At 39.4% G+C, this 18,636-nt stretch overlaps 2 protein-coding genes across 5 annotated transcripts; both read right to left on the bottom strand.

The window, feature by feature from the left end:
- Window positions 1-808: 808 nt before the first annotated feature.
- Window positions 809-8,109, bottom strand: LOC119616886 (endothelial zinc finger protein induced by tumor necrosis factor alpha-like). Of its 2 annotated transcripts, none has more exons than XM_037974673.1 (6): window positions 7,886-8,109; window positions 5,409-5,542; window positions 3,657-4,609; window positions 3,401-3,569; window positions 2,843-2,971; window positions 809-2,149 (listed from the first exon to the last, which is right to left on the bottom strand). In XM_037974673.1, exons 2-6 carry the CDS (start codon window positions 5,524-5,526, stop codon window positions 1,437-1,439), a joined length of 2,082 nt encoding a protein of 693 aa, XP_037830601.1. In that variant the 5' UTR covers window positions 5,527-5,542; window positions 7,886-8,109; the 3' UTR covers window positions 809-1,436. The 2 variants fall into 2 exon arrangements, with proteins under 2 accessions (XP_037830601.1, XP_037830600.1); XM_037974672.1 differs by having other exon boundaries at window positions 809-2,152; window positions 7,886-8,107.
- Window positions 8,110-8,624: 515 nt separating this feature from the next.
- On the bottom strand, window positions 8,625-18,407 carry LOC108239911 (zinc finger protein 2 homolog). Of its 3 annotated transcripts, none has more exons than XM_037974674.1 (11): window positions 18,099-18,407; window positions 16,285-16,335; window positions 15,225-15,275; window positions 14,285-14,344; window positions 14,078-14,206; window positions 13,872-13,987; window positions 13,181-13,239; window positions 12,685-12,805; window positions 12,224-12,397; window positions 11,368-11,610; window positions 8,625-10,561 (listed from the first exon to the last, which is right to left on the bottom strand). In XM_037974674.1, the coding sequence occupies exons 1-11, from the start codon at window positions 18,347-18,349 to the stop codon at window positions 9,837-9,839; spliced, it is 1,980 nt and encodes a 659-aa protein (XP_037830602.1). In that variant the 5' UTR covers window positions 18,350-18,407; the 3' UTR covers window positions 8,625-9,836. The 3 variants fall into 3 exon arrangements, with proteins under 3 accessions (XP_037830602.1, XP_017278482.2, XP_037830603.1); XM_017422993.3 differs by having other exon boundaries at window positions 8,625-10,609; window positions 18,099-18,406; XM_037974675.1 differs by lacking the exon at window positions 16,285-16,335 and having other exon boundaries at window positions 8,625-10,609; window positions 18,099-18,239.
- Between the last annotated feature and the right edge of the window lie 229 nt (window positions 18,408-18,636).

Here is an 18,636-nt window from a genome sequence, read left to right as displayed (position 1 = left end):
CGGTTCCCCCTCTAAAACATGGGACAAAAATAATTTACCAACAACTCCTTACCTGTGTTTATTCCTCTGTATTATGATATTATTAGCACATTTTATTTTTAAAAGAATGACGTTTTTTGTTTTTTTAATGAGAAATATTTGCCCCTCTAAACAATTCTGTTAATAGATAAGTCATTATTTACGGAGACGCAGGGGGAACCGTATCTGATGGGGGAACGCGGCTCGACGTAACAGCAGCAACTCAAGCACATTACTATATGTCAAGAGGACAAATAACACATTTTCTGTTCGAATTGCCAACCCACCACAGTGGCGTGAGACTCATAATTATGACTTAGAGGATTTTTGGTAATTTTTTTTTTTTTTTGCTTTAACCAAAGTGGAAAAAATGGGCTGGCACAGTTTAACTGCCTGCCCAAATGAAAAAAAAAAATTGCATTTTTTATTTATTCCATCTTTAAAAACAATTCTGGTAAATCTAAAGTTTGAGAAATTAGCTTCCTCACAAAACCGTCTTTATAGTTTTTTTCTCAGGGGGGCTTGAGAACCCTTAAAATCCACCTAAAATCTGAATTTGGGTAATAATAAATCCTGATAAATAAAACATTAGAAATTAGATTTTTTTGTTGTTCATGTATAAAACAGGATCCTGTCATTCTCACTGAAGTTACTTTGCCACTTACTCCCTAACGTTCTGGTTAACATCCAAACAACAAACCCTCCAAACCTACATTTGTTCACCTCTGATGCAACATAATTTCAGACTTTATCAAAATTCCCTGCTCCTATAGTCACAACAAGCAGAACACAATGTTTAATACTTTTATTGTTCAGCATAACACATCTCACACAGTTATATTTCCCCGTCTACATGGCTCTAAATCTTTTCCTTTTTGAATTCTTACCAAGGCATGACTGTAGTATTTGACACGTATCACAATGTATTTTGTTAATCACTTGGTAGTTTCCTCACAGGATGAAATCCAGCCTTCCTGGATTGTTAAAACTGCTTAATGGCCACCATGACCAAACAAAAACACAATTATTTATTAGGCCCACATACACAGTTCAGTTAATGACAAATACTGCATCAACAAAGTAAAATCACAGACCTTAATTTGTACTACCATAATACTTCAAACATGAGTGCAATAGTCAAACATATCGAACATGAGAATGATTCATCAGAGCGTCACCTCCTCGTCCTCAGATCTTACAGATTTTCTAATATTTGCATTTGCTGTGAATATTTACGTGATCATGTCGAGTTTAACTGCAGTGGTAGTCGCAGGAAATTACTTTTCATGTTTTTATTTATTAACTACCCTGAACATTTCAGGAAGTCGAATACTTTAATACTTTTGATGTAAAGCACCAAGTCTGTTAACAATCTATCTTTTGTTTTTTATCTTTTATTATTACTGATCCTTATCTGGTTATGTGAATTTGTCATTGTCGTTTTTGTCTGTAATGCACATATTAATTGGAGAGTTGTTGTCACTCTGGGAGAAGTCATCATTCTCCACAGAGGCCGAAGACTCCAGGTCAGCGTGAAGTTGCCCGTGCTTCCGCCTGTGAAGCCTCAGGCTCTGCGAGCGGCTGAAGCCTCTCCCGCAGATGTCGCAGCCGTACGGCCTCTCGCCCGTGTGAAGCCTGATGTGGTTCTTGAGGCTGGAGGAGCGAGTGAAGCTTTTTTCACACTCGGGACAGTCAAACTTCTCCCCGAAGTGAATTTTCTCGTGTTCCCTCAAGCGGCCGGACTGGTTGAAGCTCCTGTCACACACGGAGCAGTGATAGGGTCTCTCCCCCGTGTGCGTGAGTCTGTGTCTGTTCATGGCGCCCGAGTGGGCAAAGCTCTTGCCACAGTCCGGGCAGGAGAAGGGCTTCTCGCCCGTGTGGACTTTATAATGACCTTTGAGTTGACCTTTCTGTGTGAACTGTTTCCCGCACAGCGTACACTGGTACGGTTTCTCACCCGAGTGAATCCGCATGTGGATTTGAAGCGCTGACATCTTGTGGCAGTCTCTTCCACAGAGCCCACAGCAGTAGGAGCTCTTTGTCAGATGGCCGTTGAGCTGTTTTTGGACTGGTGATACTTGAAGGCCATCTTTTTCACTGCCTGTGACTGGATCAGAATCGTCTCCTGACACTGCTAAAAAGAAAAAAGAAAAAAAAGCTTTTTTAGTGACAAGTAAAGCAAACAACAGCAGTCTGCTGCTTGCTTTAATAAGAAATACTATTTACCTTGTACTTAAAACATGATAGAATTTATGTTTAGCTATTAAAATGAAAATTCTAATCTTCAACCTCAATGAAAAGACTTATCTGTGAACACAGATGGAGCACTACATCACGTTTGTTTGTTTGGTACAAATTATTCAAAGTAAACATTCACAGCTCAACAAGGACATCTTTGTTGTGGCAGCTTTGACAAGAAGTGTACCAGAAAAATAATAAAACTAGTGAAACATTAATGAAGTCATAAAAAAAGTAAAAGGTAGGCCAACCAATGGTCAATATTTGTTGTGTTTTACATTATTAGCCATTGTACTTTGCAGATTAGCAGGGTAAAAAAAACATACAGCCAAAATAAGTTGTAATTTAAACAATTAAACATGTTAAGCAGTTTTTTTGTCAGATGAAAAGAAAACATTGGCCAAAAAAATCTGTCAGCATCAGCTGCCCTGATTCTAAAGATGATAGACTTCAGAGTCCTGTCAGTGACTCCACACACTGCTCCGCCTGGGCCAAATTATTAACACATTTAATCCCAGTTAACAGCTTCAGTAACACACTGTAATAATAAATAACATTAGCTCCTACTGCAAATTATTTTTCTTACCGTTTACAGTTTCCTCCTCTTCCTCCTTCACTGTAATCTCAATATCTGTGTTACTTTCCTTCAGCTGCTCTTCAGCTTCCCCTTGAGTGGTACAGTCCTCAGCAGCAGCTGTCTGGTCCGCAGTTTCTTCTGTTAGGACAAGAACGTCACAACAGAAAAGACAAACCGCCTTATTAAAAGGCATACGCCCTCCCTAAACAGACAGCTCTAAAACATTTTAAGTAGGTTTCTCTGGGGTAGTCATGAGCAGTCTTTATCGAAGCACATCTAGTCCACGTATCTGTTCAAACCAAAGGTAATGCAGTTTAAACGTCTGTAACATAATGTTCAGTTGAACGATTATAAACTTTTTAAGGTTTGAGTTGTGTCAGATGATGAGATTTTACTTTTAAATGGGGTCTCTTCAGAGCAGCTGTTAGCTTGACTCAACCCTGAACCCCCCCCCCGATTCTCCAAACTGAAACTGTTGTGCCTGCTGTCTGCTGCACGTAAGATACTAACTGCTCATAACAACTCCGCAGACTGAGAAGGAAATCAGAAAGCTGAGTTTTTACTTACCACACAAAGATTCCTCGTCCTCCTCCTCTTTCAAAATTACATTCATGTGGGGAGTGGAAACGCTGTCCTCCGAATGGTCCACTGCTTCTCTCTGAAGAACTTTGGCCTGAGCTTCTTTGACACAGTTTAGGGGCTCAGCTGCACTAGGAAGACTCCGGCTGTCAGACACCTATAAATAAAGAACACAAGAACAAGCTGAGGCAACACAGCTGATATAAAAGACAGGTTTTGATTTGAAGCGACTGTTTGTCTCTACCTCACAGCTGATGTTGTTCGGCTCTTCTTGCTGGGATGATTCCTCCGCTGAAGCTTGAACTACAGCTGAAGCAACACCAGTGACACACTCATTCTTGCTCTGAATGCACGACCGCTTGTGATTTCTGAGCGTTCCTGCCAGTGAGAAGTGCCTTCCGCAGTCCGCGCAGGTGTACGGCTTTTCTCCAGTGTGTATCCTGGAGTGCCGCCGAAGCTCCCCCGGGGCGACGAAAGATTTTTCACACTGCGTGCAGCTGTACGGTTTTTCTCCCGTGTGAGTTCGCATGTGCGTGGTCAACGTCCACTGCTGTGCAAATGTCTTGCCGCAGTCGGAGCAGTGATACGGCGTGATGCCAGTGTGGAGACGCTCGTGCCTCACGAGTGTCCCGGACAGGGCGAAGCGTTTGTCACAGAATGAGCACTGGAAGGGCCTCTCGCCGGTGTGAGTCCTCTGATGATCCCTCAGCTCGGCTGCCGAGTTACAGCTCTTGTCGCAATCCGAACAAGGGAACTTCTTCCTCGTGAAGCCTGCGACAACCTCAGAGTGCATCGCCTCCAAGTGCGTTTTCAGGTGCCAGTGGCGGGAAAAGCTCTTCAGACAGATGGAGCAGTGGTAGGGCCTCTCACCAGTGTGCGTCCGCCGGTGCAGCCGGAGCTCCCCCTGACTGGCAAATCTTTTCTTGCAGAAAGTGCACGGGAACGGCTTCTCCCCGGTGTGCACCCTCTCGTGAATTATGAGAAGCCCCTTTTCCGGAAATCTCTTTTCACACATGGAGCAGGGGAAAGGCCTCTCTCCTGAATGAGTCCGCAGGTGCCGCTGAAGTTTGGAGGCATAAGGGAAGTCTTTACCGCACACGGAGCAGCTGTGAACGGACGGTGGTCTTTCATTTTCACAGTGATTCAGTTTCTTTGAGGGAGCTCCTGCAGATATGACGCCAGAGATAACATTCACTCCTGTGTGAACACAAAAATCAGGAATTAACTTTGATAACTAAAACAGGTTTGGTACAATCAGTTTGGGAGAACAGTGAGTTACAGAATGTGATGGTGTTAATACGTGCTACATGCACTGGGGTGTTGGCTTTTAAGTTTCATTTATCAGTTGGTTTTTGAATGGGTCTCCAATCCTGGTCCTCGAGGGCCACTATCCTGCATGTTTTACTTGTTTCCCTGATCCAACATCTGATTCAGTGGTTAAATTACCTCTTCATGTTCTGCAGAAGCCTGTTAATCACCCATTGATTCAAATCAGGCATGTTGGAGCAGAGAAACAAGTAAAACATGCAGGATGTTGGTATAATATTATCAGTCTAATATATATAACCCTCCAACCACACAGCTTTGCCAACAGAACAAACCAACACTGACTTCACAATACATTTTGTTTTTACAGCTCCTTTGTGAAGCTTGTTCAATTTAAATGTTCCTAAATTTTTCAATTCAAAATTTTCAGCACAAATTTTACACGCAGTCTTGCAATCCATTATTTTAATCTTTCAAACAAAAGCATGTTAAGAATCCCAAACAGTACAGGTGACAAACATACTTACACTTTAATGTCATGTTTATTTCAACCAACAAGTCTTTCTTGTAGTAAAACATTTGGTTCAGTGGGAAATTGTTGTTTAAAGTATTTAAAGATTTTAGAGTTAAATACATTTGATATTTTTCTGTAACATTTCTGTGCACTGAATTAAGTGCGATTCGGCTCAAATCACTGTGTGTTATTTTCAGCTGGACTTTATTTACTCACTGGGATTGAAGAAATCCACTTCTTCTCCATCAGAGTTAATAAGGCCTCCGATTTCTTGCTGATCTTCTTCGACAAGAATCACAGCTTGTCCAAAGTCGTCTGGGTTCTCAGAGCACATCTCTCAAACGCACAAACTAGTAGAAAAATAACAATCGTGTTTCATTAAGAAGACATGAACAACATAAAGCAAACCATTCACTTCAATGCACCATAAATGTTTTTTAATCATTATCTGCATGTAACAATACAAACTGAAAAATGACTCAAAATACAGGGATAAAATTCTGTAAAGAAAAATGTGAGAAGATGGAAAAACAGATTCCTTTTTAATATTGTTGTGAAGCACTGCACATATACCATAGGTCTGGCTTTCAAAATAAAGTGCATACACAAACACATACAACAGCAAATCCTTTCCATAAACCAGATTAATTGAATAATAACCAAAAGAAGTATAAAACATTTTAACTGTGTTATTTATACACCTGCCAAAAATGTGGATTCAAGTACTTGTGGAAAATTGGCATGCTGTTTGGTCACATGTTACACAAAAAAATGTACAAAAACTACAGTACAAAAATCAGCTAAATGTACTCAACTGCTAAAGATATTGAAATACTGGACCAGAAGGAGGAGTTAGGGAAAAGCAAGTCAGTCTGGTTCCCGTGAGGAGAAAATTCAACATCATTCCTATAAACAAGTTCATTCTGTGAGAACCCATGGCACTTGGAATAGAAGTCATAACATTATCAGGACTTATAAACAACAGGTGTTACTCTATAATAAATTCTGCCATTACAAGGCCTGCAGTCATTCAAATCAGGTGTGTGAAAACAGAGAAACAACTAAAACATGCAGGATAGAAGCCCTCCAGAACCAGGACTGAACATCGCTGAGCTGAGAGATTCCAGTAACTAAAATAGCACATGATCTTTCAAATCTACTCTTAAATGAAAGTTTTCCTTTTTCTTTTAAATTAATATTAAGTTTTAGAGATGAAGAATTTGAAAATAATAACTCAGTATAGAGAAATTCCTCATTGTAACTCATTTTTCCAGCACGGGTCACAATTTCTGACTTAAGGCAGAGATTTTTTGACAAGCTCGTTTATTTAATTTCTGTCTTAATTGGAACAAAAATAACAATTTGTTCTCTTGTCATCAGTTGAAATGAAACATATCAAAGATAACAACTAGAAAATTGTCTTTTAGCTGCACGAGATGAATCCCTAAGTCCTAGTAGCTGAAAACAGTAAACGATTATAGATGATACATCTCTCAGATCCTGCAGCAGATCTTTGTCAATTGTTTTTTCTTATTGATACGTCTTATAAACATTGTTATGTCTGCTGTGGATAGTTTTTAGGCCTGACATGTCTTATTTTGTCCTCTATTTGTCCACTTTCTTCATTTAATAATCTCATTCAACATAATGCTGGTCAGGTACAAGAACTGGGCACGAGAAAATGAGCATAAAAAGCAGCCAAATTCCAAAGAAAATTGTTGAAAGACCTTCAGAAATCCAGGATAACTATTGATCAACATCACTTTGAAGTATTACAAGAAGCTCTGACTCCTTGGAAGCAAAGCATAAAAAATTAGGGGTTTTGAGCTGTACTGCATTTGATCACTATAGGCTCCTAATATCATTTTTTACTTGCTGTATAATTTACAAAATGTGACATAGTTTGTGTATATTTATATTTCACCCTAAGTATGATTTTATCTCACGGTGAGGTGCTGATGTCAGTGGGATTCATGTGTTTTTTACTATAGTATTACTTTGACAGGACACACTTGGCACCTCCACCCTGGAGGACATCTTCTGTCCTGCTCAAGGACACTGAAGCTGAGGATGTAGAGATGCCTTTGAACCACAGAGCCAGCTTTTCTGTGGAGTGGTATTTATAACCTGATGGGGATGTGTTGGTGCATTCTGATGATTTCAGGTGGTTTGAAAAGGAAAAAAACACTCGGGAGGGTGAAAGGAGGCACATGAGAACTGAAAAGCCCTGCTAACTCAGTAGCATTAGCTTCGAAGTCTCTTTTCGCTACTTTGATTTGTCGCATAAACTGAGTGTTTAGTTAGCAAACTAACTTACAGACCTGCTTGTTGTCAGTCCGACGAAGACGGAGAAAACGCCAGCATTTCGAGCAAACATTGCCCAACAGAAATGACAGCGACTGAGCTGCAAATTAAATTCCCCAAAGTCGTGACAGCGGCGGTGACCACCGATCTGGTCATCGACCACCTCCACCACCTCAAGGACTGATGATTAACCAGCTAGTTACTAACAAGATCTGAGCGATTATCACATACTGACCCCCGCCTAAACTACAGCCTGTATTCAGCAACATCCTATCTGAGGGATCCATCATCAGGACCACCAAAACATTATCTTATTTCTCTCGAACCCCCCTCCTCCTCAGCTCGCTAACTCGACTAGCTAATAACAGACAATAGACATGTTGACCAACCTCTGCATGGATTCTCCCCTTCGAATAAAAGTAGTCTCTCAAAAATAATTTTATTAAAACGACGTGGCGATGTCGCTAGTTCTTTGTCAGGTTCATGCTCAGTGCGCTGGAAGAGTGCGTCAAAAAACTGTAAACAAACAAACGAGCCATGTTAGACCAAGGTCTGGTGATGACATCTTTAGCCGAAGCGGCTAGCTAGCTAGCTTAGAGCACCGTCCGAGCTTCCTGTTAGCCTTTTCACAATAAAGGCGCTAACAAAACAACTTCTCCGACGCACATCACAAAATATTTCGAAATACTCACCGACTATTATCTAAAACATAATTATAAATGAAAAGGATGTGTGATTTTAAATCATTTGCAACGGGGGGGGGGAACTGTGTGGACTTCATTGTGAATGATGTTATTTTCTGAATCACCAGTATTAGAATTGGCTAAATAAAAAGGTTTTCACTAGAATGTTTTAAACATTGATCAATCAGATCAATTGTCAAGCTACCAGTTTATTAACCTGTTGGCTGCTTTTTGATCCAACTTCCTGGCATACAGTGCTAGCTTTCTTCAAAATCCCCGTCCCCCATAAATAAATAAATAAATTTTAAAAAATGAACATTTAACAACATTCTTGAGACAAATTGCAGTGAAAGCAGAAGAAACAGATCATTAGACAGAACTAAATTGTGTGGTATTCTTGTACCAATAAGTGAATTAGAATTAAAAGCTTTGCACCCTCAGCAGATGAAGTAAATAAAAGTGGAGGCCTTTATTTGAGGGAAAACAATAAATTATGATAAAATACTAGGGCTGCACAAAACATCATGAATGCACTGATATTGCAAATGATTAAAACAATAAAAGCGGACAAAAAAGAAAATCCCCTGGTTTACAGTTTGACTCCAGCCTAACAGGTGGCAATAATGAATCTGGTTTTTTTTTAACTGCATATTTGAATGCAACAAAGAGAAAAGTTTGTGATTTCTCACAAGAAATTAAAAACAATTCCTGTCTTTCTGGACCCCGAGTCAATATTTGTCTAAATGTTGACAGGCTTCTCCTGAAAACAAAAGGTTCTTGTCACTTCTCTTCCTCAGCTCATAGACCAAACCCCCCGTCTTCTCCGTCTGTTCCCTTTTGGGCAGGTATGTAACGGTCGCACGTGTGGTTGTCATGCACGTTCTGGATAGTCACAAAAAGCCTAACCTGATTGCAGGGGGACCTCGTAGACACACACAGATAGGTGAAGACCATTAAATGAGCCTTGCTCTCACGGTTTCTGCTGTATCTGAACAATATGATAAAACCGACTGTCATCAGTTCAACAGGCTGATGAAGCCACTGATGTTAGTTAATTTAAATTTTTTTGAACAAGGACAGCACCACAAACACTGCTGCATGTTAGAACAATAACTCCGCTGTTGTGAAACTCCTATCTGAAAGATGTTTGCAGTTTCAGTTTATGATAGATGAAAAAGTCAAGCATAGAGCTGCCGTTGTACCCACCCTTAATCAGTGGCCTCCTCCTCCAGCTTTGATATACAAAGAACGCATTATTTCAAATAAAGGACAATTAAACTGGTCTTATTACAAATGTTTGTATTCTATTAACATGGGTTTTGAAATAACATTAAAGTAGTGCAGAAATTCTTTAACAATAAATAGGTTTTTTTTTGGCATGCAGAACACAAAGGCACTGAAATTAGACAAGTTGGCTACTAGCGAAGGAAAAACATTAACACATAGGCACAAAACACAAATACAAGAAGGACAACAGACAACATCTAGAATATGTTTGGCAACCCATTGTGAGTGGGTAGAACACGTGTGCGGCAAAGTATTTGTCTGTGCTCCAAGAAGGGAAGAATGGAAGAAAGATGTGCGGAGAGGAAGAGCGATTTACTGCAATCTTGTCAAACAAAGTTTGCATTTAAAAACAAAATCAACGGATCAGCTGTTAAACGTCCAGCTTGGCCTGTTGTTTGGGTCTGCCGAGCTGCCTGGTCGTGACACGTCTTCCAGCATGCGAGCGCTGATGCTGCCGCAGCCCCTGGCGGTAAATGAAGCTCTTTCCACATTTTCCACACTTAAAGGGTCTCTCTCCAGTGTGATGCCTGTTGTGGTCTCTCAGCTCCTCGGCTCTGGAGTAGCTTTTCCCGCAGACATTACAAATGAAAGGCCTGGATTTAATGTGGGTTCGGTAATGCGCGTTCAGGTAGGAGTTAGCCTGAAATGCCTTGCCGCAAATCGAGCACGCGAACGGCCTCTCCCCAGAGTGCTGCGTCTCGTGGAGTTTGAGAGAGGAAGCCGTGAGGAAACCTTTGCCGCACTGGGAGCAGAGGAATGGTTTCTCCCCCGTATGGATGCGCTGATGAATTTGTATGTAACTCTCGTTGATGAACCTCTTGCCGCAGTCCGGACACGAATAGGGCTTCTCCTTGATGTGGGTTTTCATGTGTTCTTCCATTTTGTCCCTATCATCAAACTGAATCCTGCATCGGCGGCAGAAGAAGAACTGCGACGTGGTTTGCTCCTCTGATTCAGGGACCGTCTCGCTGTGCGTAGTGATGTGGTGCGCTTGTAAAGCCGACTGACTCCCACAGTCCTTCCCACATTCCAGGCAGCAGGTGGACAACTGGACCCTGGGTTCTCCTGACAGAGACTTCAGGTTCTCGGTGAGTTCTGACACAGTGAAATTCACCTCATTAAAGTCAACAATACCCTTTTGACCTAAAGAGAAATAAAAGAGATAATAAAACATCCTGCTCAGAATAAATAAAGGTATGAAGTAATCTATGTTTACCTGCATCGTAGGGCAGCAAACTTTACTTGTTAGTTCATTGCTATGTGTGTGTGAAAGTACTTCAGTATTAAATGTCTTTATTCATGAACAATCCAACCTTGGTTAGAAAATCTTCCCAGCGTAAGGCATTATGAAGTAATTCTGCTTCAGGGACAATTCGATTGTTTAGAATTGAACAACTTGTGCTTCAGGTGGGAGGAGACCGGCAGAAACTCAGGGTTTCAGCAGGCAGATTAACTTCAGAGTCTGTTACCATGGTGACAGAGTTTTATTTACCTCTCCTTCTGGAACAGAAAACTCAGACTTAACTTATTCAGAGTTTTCAAAAACACTGCTTTCTAGAATACACCTCAAGTCTTTCCAACCAAAAAACAAATACTTTTCAGTGTAGTACCTGCTCGCATTTTTTAAGACAATAATGGAAAGGCAGGTTCGGGTTTATCTTCTTGACAACTTGCACAGCCTATAGCCAAGCACAAGATGACCATTTTGCTGATTTTAGTGACAAATTTTGTATTTTTTTACATGACACACACAAGGCAATGAACTAACAAAGAAACTTCACCTTCCTGAGAGGCAGGTAAGCGTAGATGACGTGATTCTCTTATGCAAGCTGTTTAAACAGAATCCTTCAGTAGCACCACTGTACTCCATGCAGATGTGCACCACTGCTGACGACTCTCACCAAGGTGGACTTTGTAGTGCGTTTTCAGATTTCCCTTCTGGTTAAAACCCCGACCACAGATGGAGCAGCAGTATGGTTTCTCCCCCGTGTGGGTCAGCGTGTGTCGATCTAATCCATAGGCGTGAGGAAATTTTTTGCCACAAACCGAGCAGCGGTACTCAACCTTCTCTTTGGGCATTTTTAGGAACTCAGGAGGTATTACCATTGGTACACGGGCCCTCCTTCTGATAGGAAGCCTATCTCCTAATTAGAGAGAGAAGAGAAAAAAAAAAAGGAAAATGAAATAAAGATTTGGATTTAATAAAATCTAGACATCTGCAGCTTAGGAATTTTATTACAATTCAAACCAACTGCATTTACACTAAATTCGCACCTTCCTATAGAGCTGTTTTGAGGTGTTGGTTATTTACGAATAAGATGTGGTTCTCACGCTTTAAATTTTAATTCTTAGATTTACAATTTAATTTTATCCTCTGGTCTCTTGTAGCTCCATCAGCTGCTGCAGCTCATGTCACCCTTTCTGCTTCCAATCAGCTGCTAAGTTACTGCAGTCAAAATGTGGCTTAAATGATCACTAAGCAGATATGATGTTTGTGTGTTTTAAGGAAAACTAATAATTACTTTACTTTGAGAAGCACTAATAATAAGCTCCACCTGTAGACAATCTAAGTGTCAAATGATTTTAGGCTGCAGACCTGTTCTTATAGAATAAACTGACCATTACAAAACATACATAACAAAAACAGCAAAACAACATCCAGAAACATCTAAGTGCGGGACTTAGAAGGTGTTGTGAGAATGAAGCGTATCTTTGGTACTAGAACAGGTGTAGACTCAATGAAACACAGCTTCTTACCTTTGTGAACATTCATGTGAGTTTTAAGTCTTTTATTCTGGAAGAATCCTTTTCCACATATGATGCATTTGAAGGGTCTTTCCCCTGAATGAATTAAAAGATGTCGCTTCAGAGAGTTTTGGCGAGGGAAAACTTTTCCACAGTTTGAACAGACAAAGGTCTTCTTTGCTTGTCCTTGAAGAACAGAAAGAAAAGAAAAAAGAAAAGCATTTGGTTATAAAGTTTTTTACAAACCAACATGTTTTCGCTTGAATCAGATGAAGATGTACACTTTCTGAGAGTTAATAAAATCTGCCCCGTGGTTCATGAGACATTTTACTAACATACAAAGAGATGCTATTTCCAAGTCCCTTCTTCGAGTTGCGACGGGAGACAATAAATAAATTAATAACTAAAACTAATACTAAGAGAGGTGAATACTTTTGCCACCCACTGTATTCATATACGTAAGTCTAACTCACCGCTGAGAACTGAGTTGCGTTTTTTCTCCTGCGTTTCAGGTTTTTCTTCTTCAGTGGTATTCAGCTCTGCCCCTGCTTTGTTTGGGGGCGTTTTTGTTGGTGTTGAGCTGTCATCCTCATCCTGAAAACCAGTCAGATTATAAAATCTCAGCACATGTCGGTGCAACGAGCCAATGTTTCCATTTCCTCTTGATTCATAGGAAATTCAATCAAGAACAAATGTGCGATCTCTCTCAAAGCATCTGGTGTTACATGTCAACTGAGCAGTTGGAAAACAGAAACCAACTTTAGACACCATCAAGTTAAAGTGAAGCCTTTTCACAGGTTTAACTCTCATCAAAGTTATTCCTTGTAGAATACCAATGATATAAAGAACAATGGAGGTTCAGACACCAAGCTTCAAAACCAGATTTTTTTGCTGCTCTACAATTTGAAGCACCAACAATCATTGTGAGGGATGCAAACAGTTAGAAAATGAAAATGAAGTTTGTCTCACCTGGTGAAGATGCTCAGCCACATCTTTTTCTTGATTCCCAAGCTGATGAGGAATGTTTCCTGTACAAACAACTTAAAGTTAATATATGTATTATCTATTCATTTACTCCACATACATATAATATGACTACCATCCAAGCTTACACAGGTGAATAGTGATTAAAATAAACTTTGTGACTTTTTATTAGATTTTATTCAGTTTAGAGATGTGTTATGTCAGCATCTAATAACACTAAGACAATCATAAGCTAACACTGAGATATTGTTCTAATATACATTTAGATTTGTCAAACCAGACAAACCCTGACAAAGAGAGGGGGAGAATGGCTCACTTCAGGCTCTAAAACCTTAAAAAGGTGTCAAAGATGTGGTTGAAAAGGGAATCGATTTGTCAGATCTTTGTTGTATTTTCATCAAAACATGTAATTTTAATTTTATCAAGGAATGTGCGTTAAGTTATAAAAAAGTGAAGTGTCTCATTTAGGATTAAAAGTAAATTATAACACTGTTCTAAATGGTGTTGTGCAATCTGTTGTTGGATATTGATCATGACACTATAGCTTAAATTGTATAAATTTGTGTAAAAATCACCTCTCGCAGTCACTGATACAGTAAGAACCTGCCAACTGATTCTGTTCTGTTTCAGTCAGGGAAAGTCAAGGTTGCAGAAAGACGAATGAAGCTGTTCTCACTCTGAGCTTGAATCTCGTCCGTCTCTGACGGTCGTCTGCTCGGCTTCGTGTTCGCGGCGTTCTTTTTACTGCTTTTCTGAGCAGCTTTCAGGCTCTTCTTGGTTTTAACGGCACGACTAGGTGCACAAAAATAAAAGACAAGAAAAACGATGAGAAACTAAAGCATCTAATTTTCACAGAACAAAAACTTCAGCTGAAAGACTTACTAAGAAGGCGTGTAGTCTTCATCGTCACTGTCGTCTTTGCAACAGTCTTCGTCCGCCGTCTCCTCTTCCTCCGAAAAATCTGCTGTATTCTCCGCTGGAGTAGACGTTCCATCATCTGCCTGATCAATACTGTTTAAAAAGGTCAAAACATCACACCCCGACACTCATGGCGTCACAGAGGTACCGTGTTCCATGGATGTGACTTACTCCGAGTCAAGACTGACGTCGCTCTCATCGATGTTTACAACAATCTCCATTGGTGACAATCTGAAAAAATATTTTAAAAAAGAGGTTAGAGTCCAAATATCTAAGACAAGGACTTTATAGTGTTTTGTGTAAAAACACCAGCTTTGTCTTGATTTGGCATACTGACTCTATTTCTTTTAAACACTCTGTAACACATTGGACAAAAATACTGATTTGAATTTTACTAAATTTAAAAGCTTGATTATTGTTTCTCCTAAAAGGTAAACAGTCACTCTCAGTCTATCGTTCAATGAGTGATATCTGTTTAAAGACAGTAAATACAGATCTATATTTAAAACATGATCTGTTAACATTGTGTCACAAGTCATTCTTTGTTGTTGTTGTTTTCAAGGTTATATTTAGCCATCTGTCATATGACTCCAAATAGACCATTAGTAACCATGTGATACCAAATGCTAAAAAAAACAAAAACAAAACAAAAAGTTTTATATTTTAATTTTTTAAGTAAATTTATTCATTTTAATTTGCTTCCTTGTTTGCCAGGACTAACTCCTGAAAGCTCTCTACAACTGTTTAAAGCTTAGCAAATTATAAAGCTTGATTAAAACCACTTTTAATAGACCTAATCTTTATTTTTTTTACCATTTTAACACTTGCATACTTTTTTTCTATTTATTATTAATGAAACAAGTGTTTTGAGAGATCTTGTTTGTAAACTGCTCTATAAATACAACTGACATTGACTTTTCATTAAAATATAGTAAGATTCATAATGATTATATTAGTTTTTGTAAGGATGTATTATTTAAATATTACTATGCCAGTGGCCTGAAACTGTTTTTTATTAACAAAAAAGATTTTATCTCATTTATTTCTCTGATAATAAAGCATCCTGTAAGAACAGATATATGAGGCCCTGTTATGTCAATAAACGACATACCTTTCCTCGTCTTCATGAACACTCAGACACTCCTTCCCAGAATCATCGTCTCTGCAAACAGGCAATTCATGAGGGTGAAATCCAAATCCAGAAATTTATTTCTGAAAAATTGTGTCACACACTGACGTATTACGCATCATCTTTTAAAGATACGTCACAAATCCACCAAGTTTCTAAATTACTACTTCTAAATGTGCATGAAATCAGTGATTAACAGATCACACAATATAAATACTGTTTTAAGTGGACCTATTATTCAAAATTCACTTTTTGCATGTTTTTGTACTTCCATTTGGGTATCTATGCTTCTAGAAACAGTCCAAGCACAAAAAAACACCCAGCTGTTTTTTAGCAATAAATAAATGTTTTCTGGTGTCTGCAAAATGACCCATTTCAAAAACCTCGGGATTGTTGCATCACAATCCCCGTTACCTAGCAACCCCAAGCCGAGCTCAGCTCCTCAACTAGCAACTGGAGTGAAGCTCCGCCCACTTCATTACAGAAAGACCGTCATGTTAGTTCTGCTGGTTTTACTGCTGAACAATGTCTGCTGGAAAGGAAAATGTTTTGTTGTTGGCTGCAATATAGAACGTGTCTATATTGCCGGCGTCCGGACCCGCTACAAGTCGCGGTTCAGACTGATTGTCGCTGTCCGACTCAACAAATGTCGGTTCGGAACCGCTAAGTGCCCCTGTCCCAAAGTCAGAATCCTCAGAGTTTGAATTAATAATGATATAAATGTGTGTCAGATCTGCTGCGTTTAATCCTTCTGTGAGTTTTTATGTTTTTTTAATGTAGCACGTTAGTGGGGTGTCGGGTGTTGGGGGCGTGGCCAACAGCAGCTAATTTGCATAATGATAACATAGCCCTAAAACCGCTCATTCTGAAATAAGCTCAAAACAAGCAGAACTGATCAGGTGAAATCTCAATATCTGAGAATGATTTTGTGTATTAAATATAATGAACAGGTTTTGTACATCCCACCTATCCTGATTTGTTCAAGGAAGCGTAATATGTTCCCTTTAAGTCAAATCAAGATTACAAACAAACTATACCTTACCTTAGTTGTTGGGGTGGTGAGAAATTTAGAGGCAAACAACTTGCATGATAACTAAATAAAACATAAACAACATAAATATTAGTGTGGTCTTCAAATCTTAATTTGTATAAGTTCTAACAATATTTTTTAATTAAAGTTTTTGACTAAAACTGGACACTGTTTACAGTTCAAACTGAAAAAATGGGACAAAACAAAGTGCTATTTTATTTTTTAATTACTGGTTGAAAAAGCTTACCTAGGTGTAAATGACCTATAAGTCTTTGGACTAGCAAGGCTGGTTTGTTTTTTTATTCTCTGGCATTTAGAGAGTCATTGTTTTATTTAATTAGGACAAATAAAGAGTATTTGACATTGTTTCTTTTTCCTTTCTTGTCGATCCTATATTGAACTGTAATTATGTGTTTTGTTAAACACATATATATATATAGTTAGTTATAATAAAATACCCAACAAGCGGTCATAATTTTTAAGTTCACTCTTAAAGCCACCCCAGCTGTAAAAATATGTTTTTTCCTATCAGCTTGAGGTCAGGACTCTGTGCAGGCCAGTCAAGTTCTTCCACACCAAACTCCCTCATCCATGTCTTTATGGACCTTGCTTTGTGCGCTGACCCCAACTCCTTAAAAACAACCCCACATCATAATCCTCCCTCCACCAGACTTTACACTTGGCGCAATGCAGTCAGACAAGTACCGTTGTCCTGGCAATTGCCTAAGTCAGCGAGAGAAGCATAATTCATCCCTCCAGAGAACCCGTCTCCACCTATCTGGAGTCCAGTGGTTGTGTGTTTTACACCACTGCATCTGACAATTTGCATTACACTTGCTGATGTATGGCTTAGATGCAGCTGCTCAGCCATGGACACCCATTCTGTGAAGCTCTCTATTAACTGCTCTTGAGCTAATCTAAAGCCCACATGAAGTTTGGAGGTCTGTAGCTGTTGATTCTGTGCACTATGAGCCTCAGCATCTGCTGAGCTCGCTCTGTGATTTTACGTAGTCCCCCAATTTGTGGCCGAGTTGCTGTCCTTCGCAATCGCCTCCACTTTGTTATAACACCACTAACAGCTGACTGAGGAATATTTAGTAGTGAGGAAATTCCTTAACTGGGCTTATTGCACAGATGGCATCCTACCACGCTGGAATTCACTGAGCTTCTGAGAGCGACCCATTCTGTCACAAACCTTTGTAGAAGCAGTCTGCATGCCTAGGTGCTTGATTTTATACACCTGAATTCAATGATTTTGATAGGCGAGTGAATATTTTTGGCAATATAGTGTAGATAGATAGATAGATAGATAGATAGATAGATAGATAGATAGATAGATAGATAGATAGTTTATGTAAAACATATGGAACTGTGTCATCCTTATATCAAGAGTCATCAATGTTTTATGGATATAGACCTAATTCTTTTATGGAAAAGGGTCTAAAAATGGCTCCTACAGGTTGCAAACTCCTTGGTGTTAGCAGAATGCTATATCAACAATAACTGGAGCACTTGTCTGAGTACCCAAAATACCCACAATGTCCAAACACTGGTCAAATAAAACATGCTTTTAGGAAATCGACTAATTTTCTTATTAATTGTGTGCAATCGGGAAATGAAGGCGAAGCTCTTCTTTAATGTTTTACTCAATGTTTATAACCACAGTGAAATTAGACTCCGTTAGCATTGCTAACAGGCTAACATTAGCATGACCGCAACATAACGATAAATAACTCAGGTGGAAGACGGAAAGCTTCCGTGAACATTTCACTTATCTGACTATCGTCTCGGAATAAGAAATCCCAGGGATAAGCTGTATAAATTACCAGTCCAGTAGAAATGTGGCTAACTGTGCATCATTTCTGAATCCTTTCTGTTCCCGTAGCTCTCTCCATCTCGGGAAAGCTGCTCCGATGTTCACTCTGGTTTTATTTCGAGCTTGGTCCAAGTCTTTATTTAGAGCTCGCTGACCGACGAGGGATTTCCTGTTTTTATCGGACACTTTTAACGCGAATGGTGTGGTCAACCAAAGACAGGGATATTCTTTCTTTATTCCTGCTGTTTGGCTTGCGGCCATTGCAGTCCGATCCTCTATTTGGAAAGTCACCAGGTCTAATATTTGGTTAAATGAAAACGCTATGCGAGAATTCCCATATCTCGTGTTCTCGCGAGATTTCGTTAGTGCTTGACGACGTCACAGCACGAGAGCGCGTTCAAGAAAATCTAATTATTTTATTTTGCAGTTAATGTAAAAGAAAAAAATGGAATTAAAATCTTGAATTTATTCCAAAGACAAATTTTTTTATTTTTCTATTTATTTCACAGTGGAAGCCAAAGAAAAAGCACCTCTGTGTTTGTCCAGAA

Source organism: Kryptolebias marmoratus, linkage group LG3, assembly GCF_001649575.2.
Source record: "Kryptolebias marmoratus isolate JLee-2015 linkage group LG3, ASM164957v2, whole genome shotgun sequence".
Lineage (NCBI taxonomy): Eukaryota > Metazoa > Chordata > Actinopteri > Cyprinodontiformes > Rivulidae > Kryptolebias > Kryptolebias marmoratus.
This window is presented reverse-complemented; position numbering and strand designations above follow the sequence as displayed.

Excerpts from the sequence above, each read along its gene's own strand:
- LOC119616886 (XM_037974672.1), bottom strand. The coding sequence starts at position 5,526 with ATGTGCTCTGAGAACCCAGACGACTTTGGACAAGCTGTGATTCTTGTC. Across the intron at positions 4,610-5,408 it reads AGTGGATTTCTTCAATCCCA|GAGTGAATGTTATCTCTGGC; the intron begins GTGAGTAAATAA and ends GTGTTCACACAG. Across the intron at positions 2,153-2,842 it reads AGAGGAGGAAACTGTAAACG|CAGTGTCAGGAGACGATTCT; the intron begins GTAAGAAAAATA and ends TTTTCTTTTTAG.
- LOC108239911 (XM_017422993.3), bottom strand. The coding sequence starts at position 18,349 with ATGGCCGCAAGCCAAACAGCAGGAATAAAGAAAGAATATCCCTGTCTT. Across the intron at positions 15,276-16,284 it reads TCACCACCCCAACAACTAAG|AGACGATGATTCTGGGAAGG; the intron begins GTAAGGTATAGT and ends GCCTGTTTGCAG. Across the intron at positions 14,207-14,284 it reads GACGTCAGTCTTGACTCGGA|TATTGATCAGGCAGATGATG; the intron begins GTAAGTCACATC and ends CTTTTTAAACAG.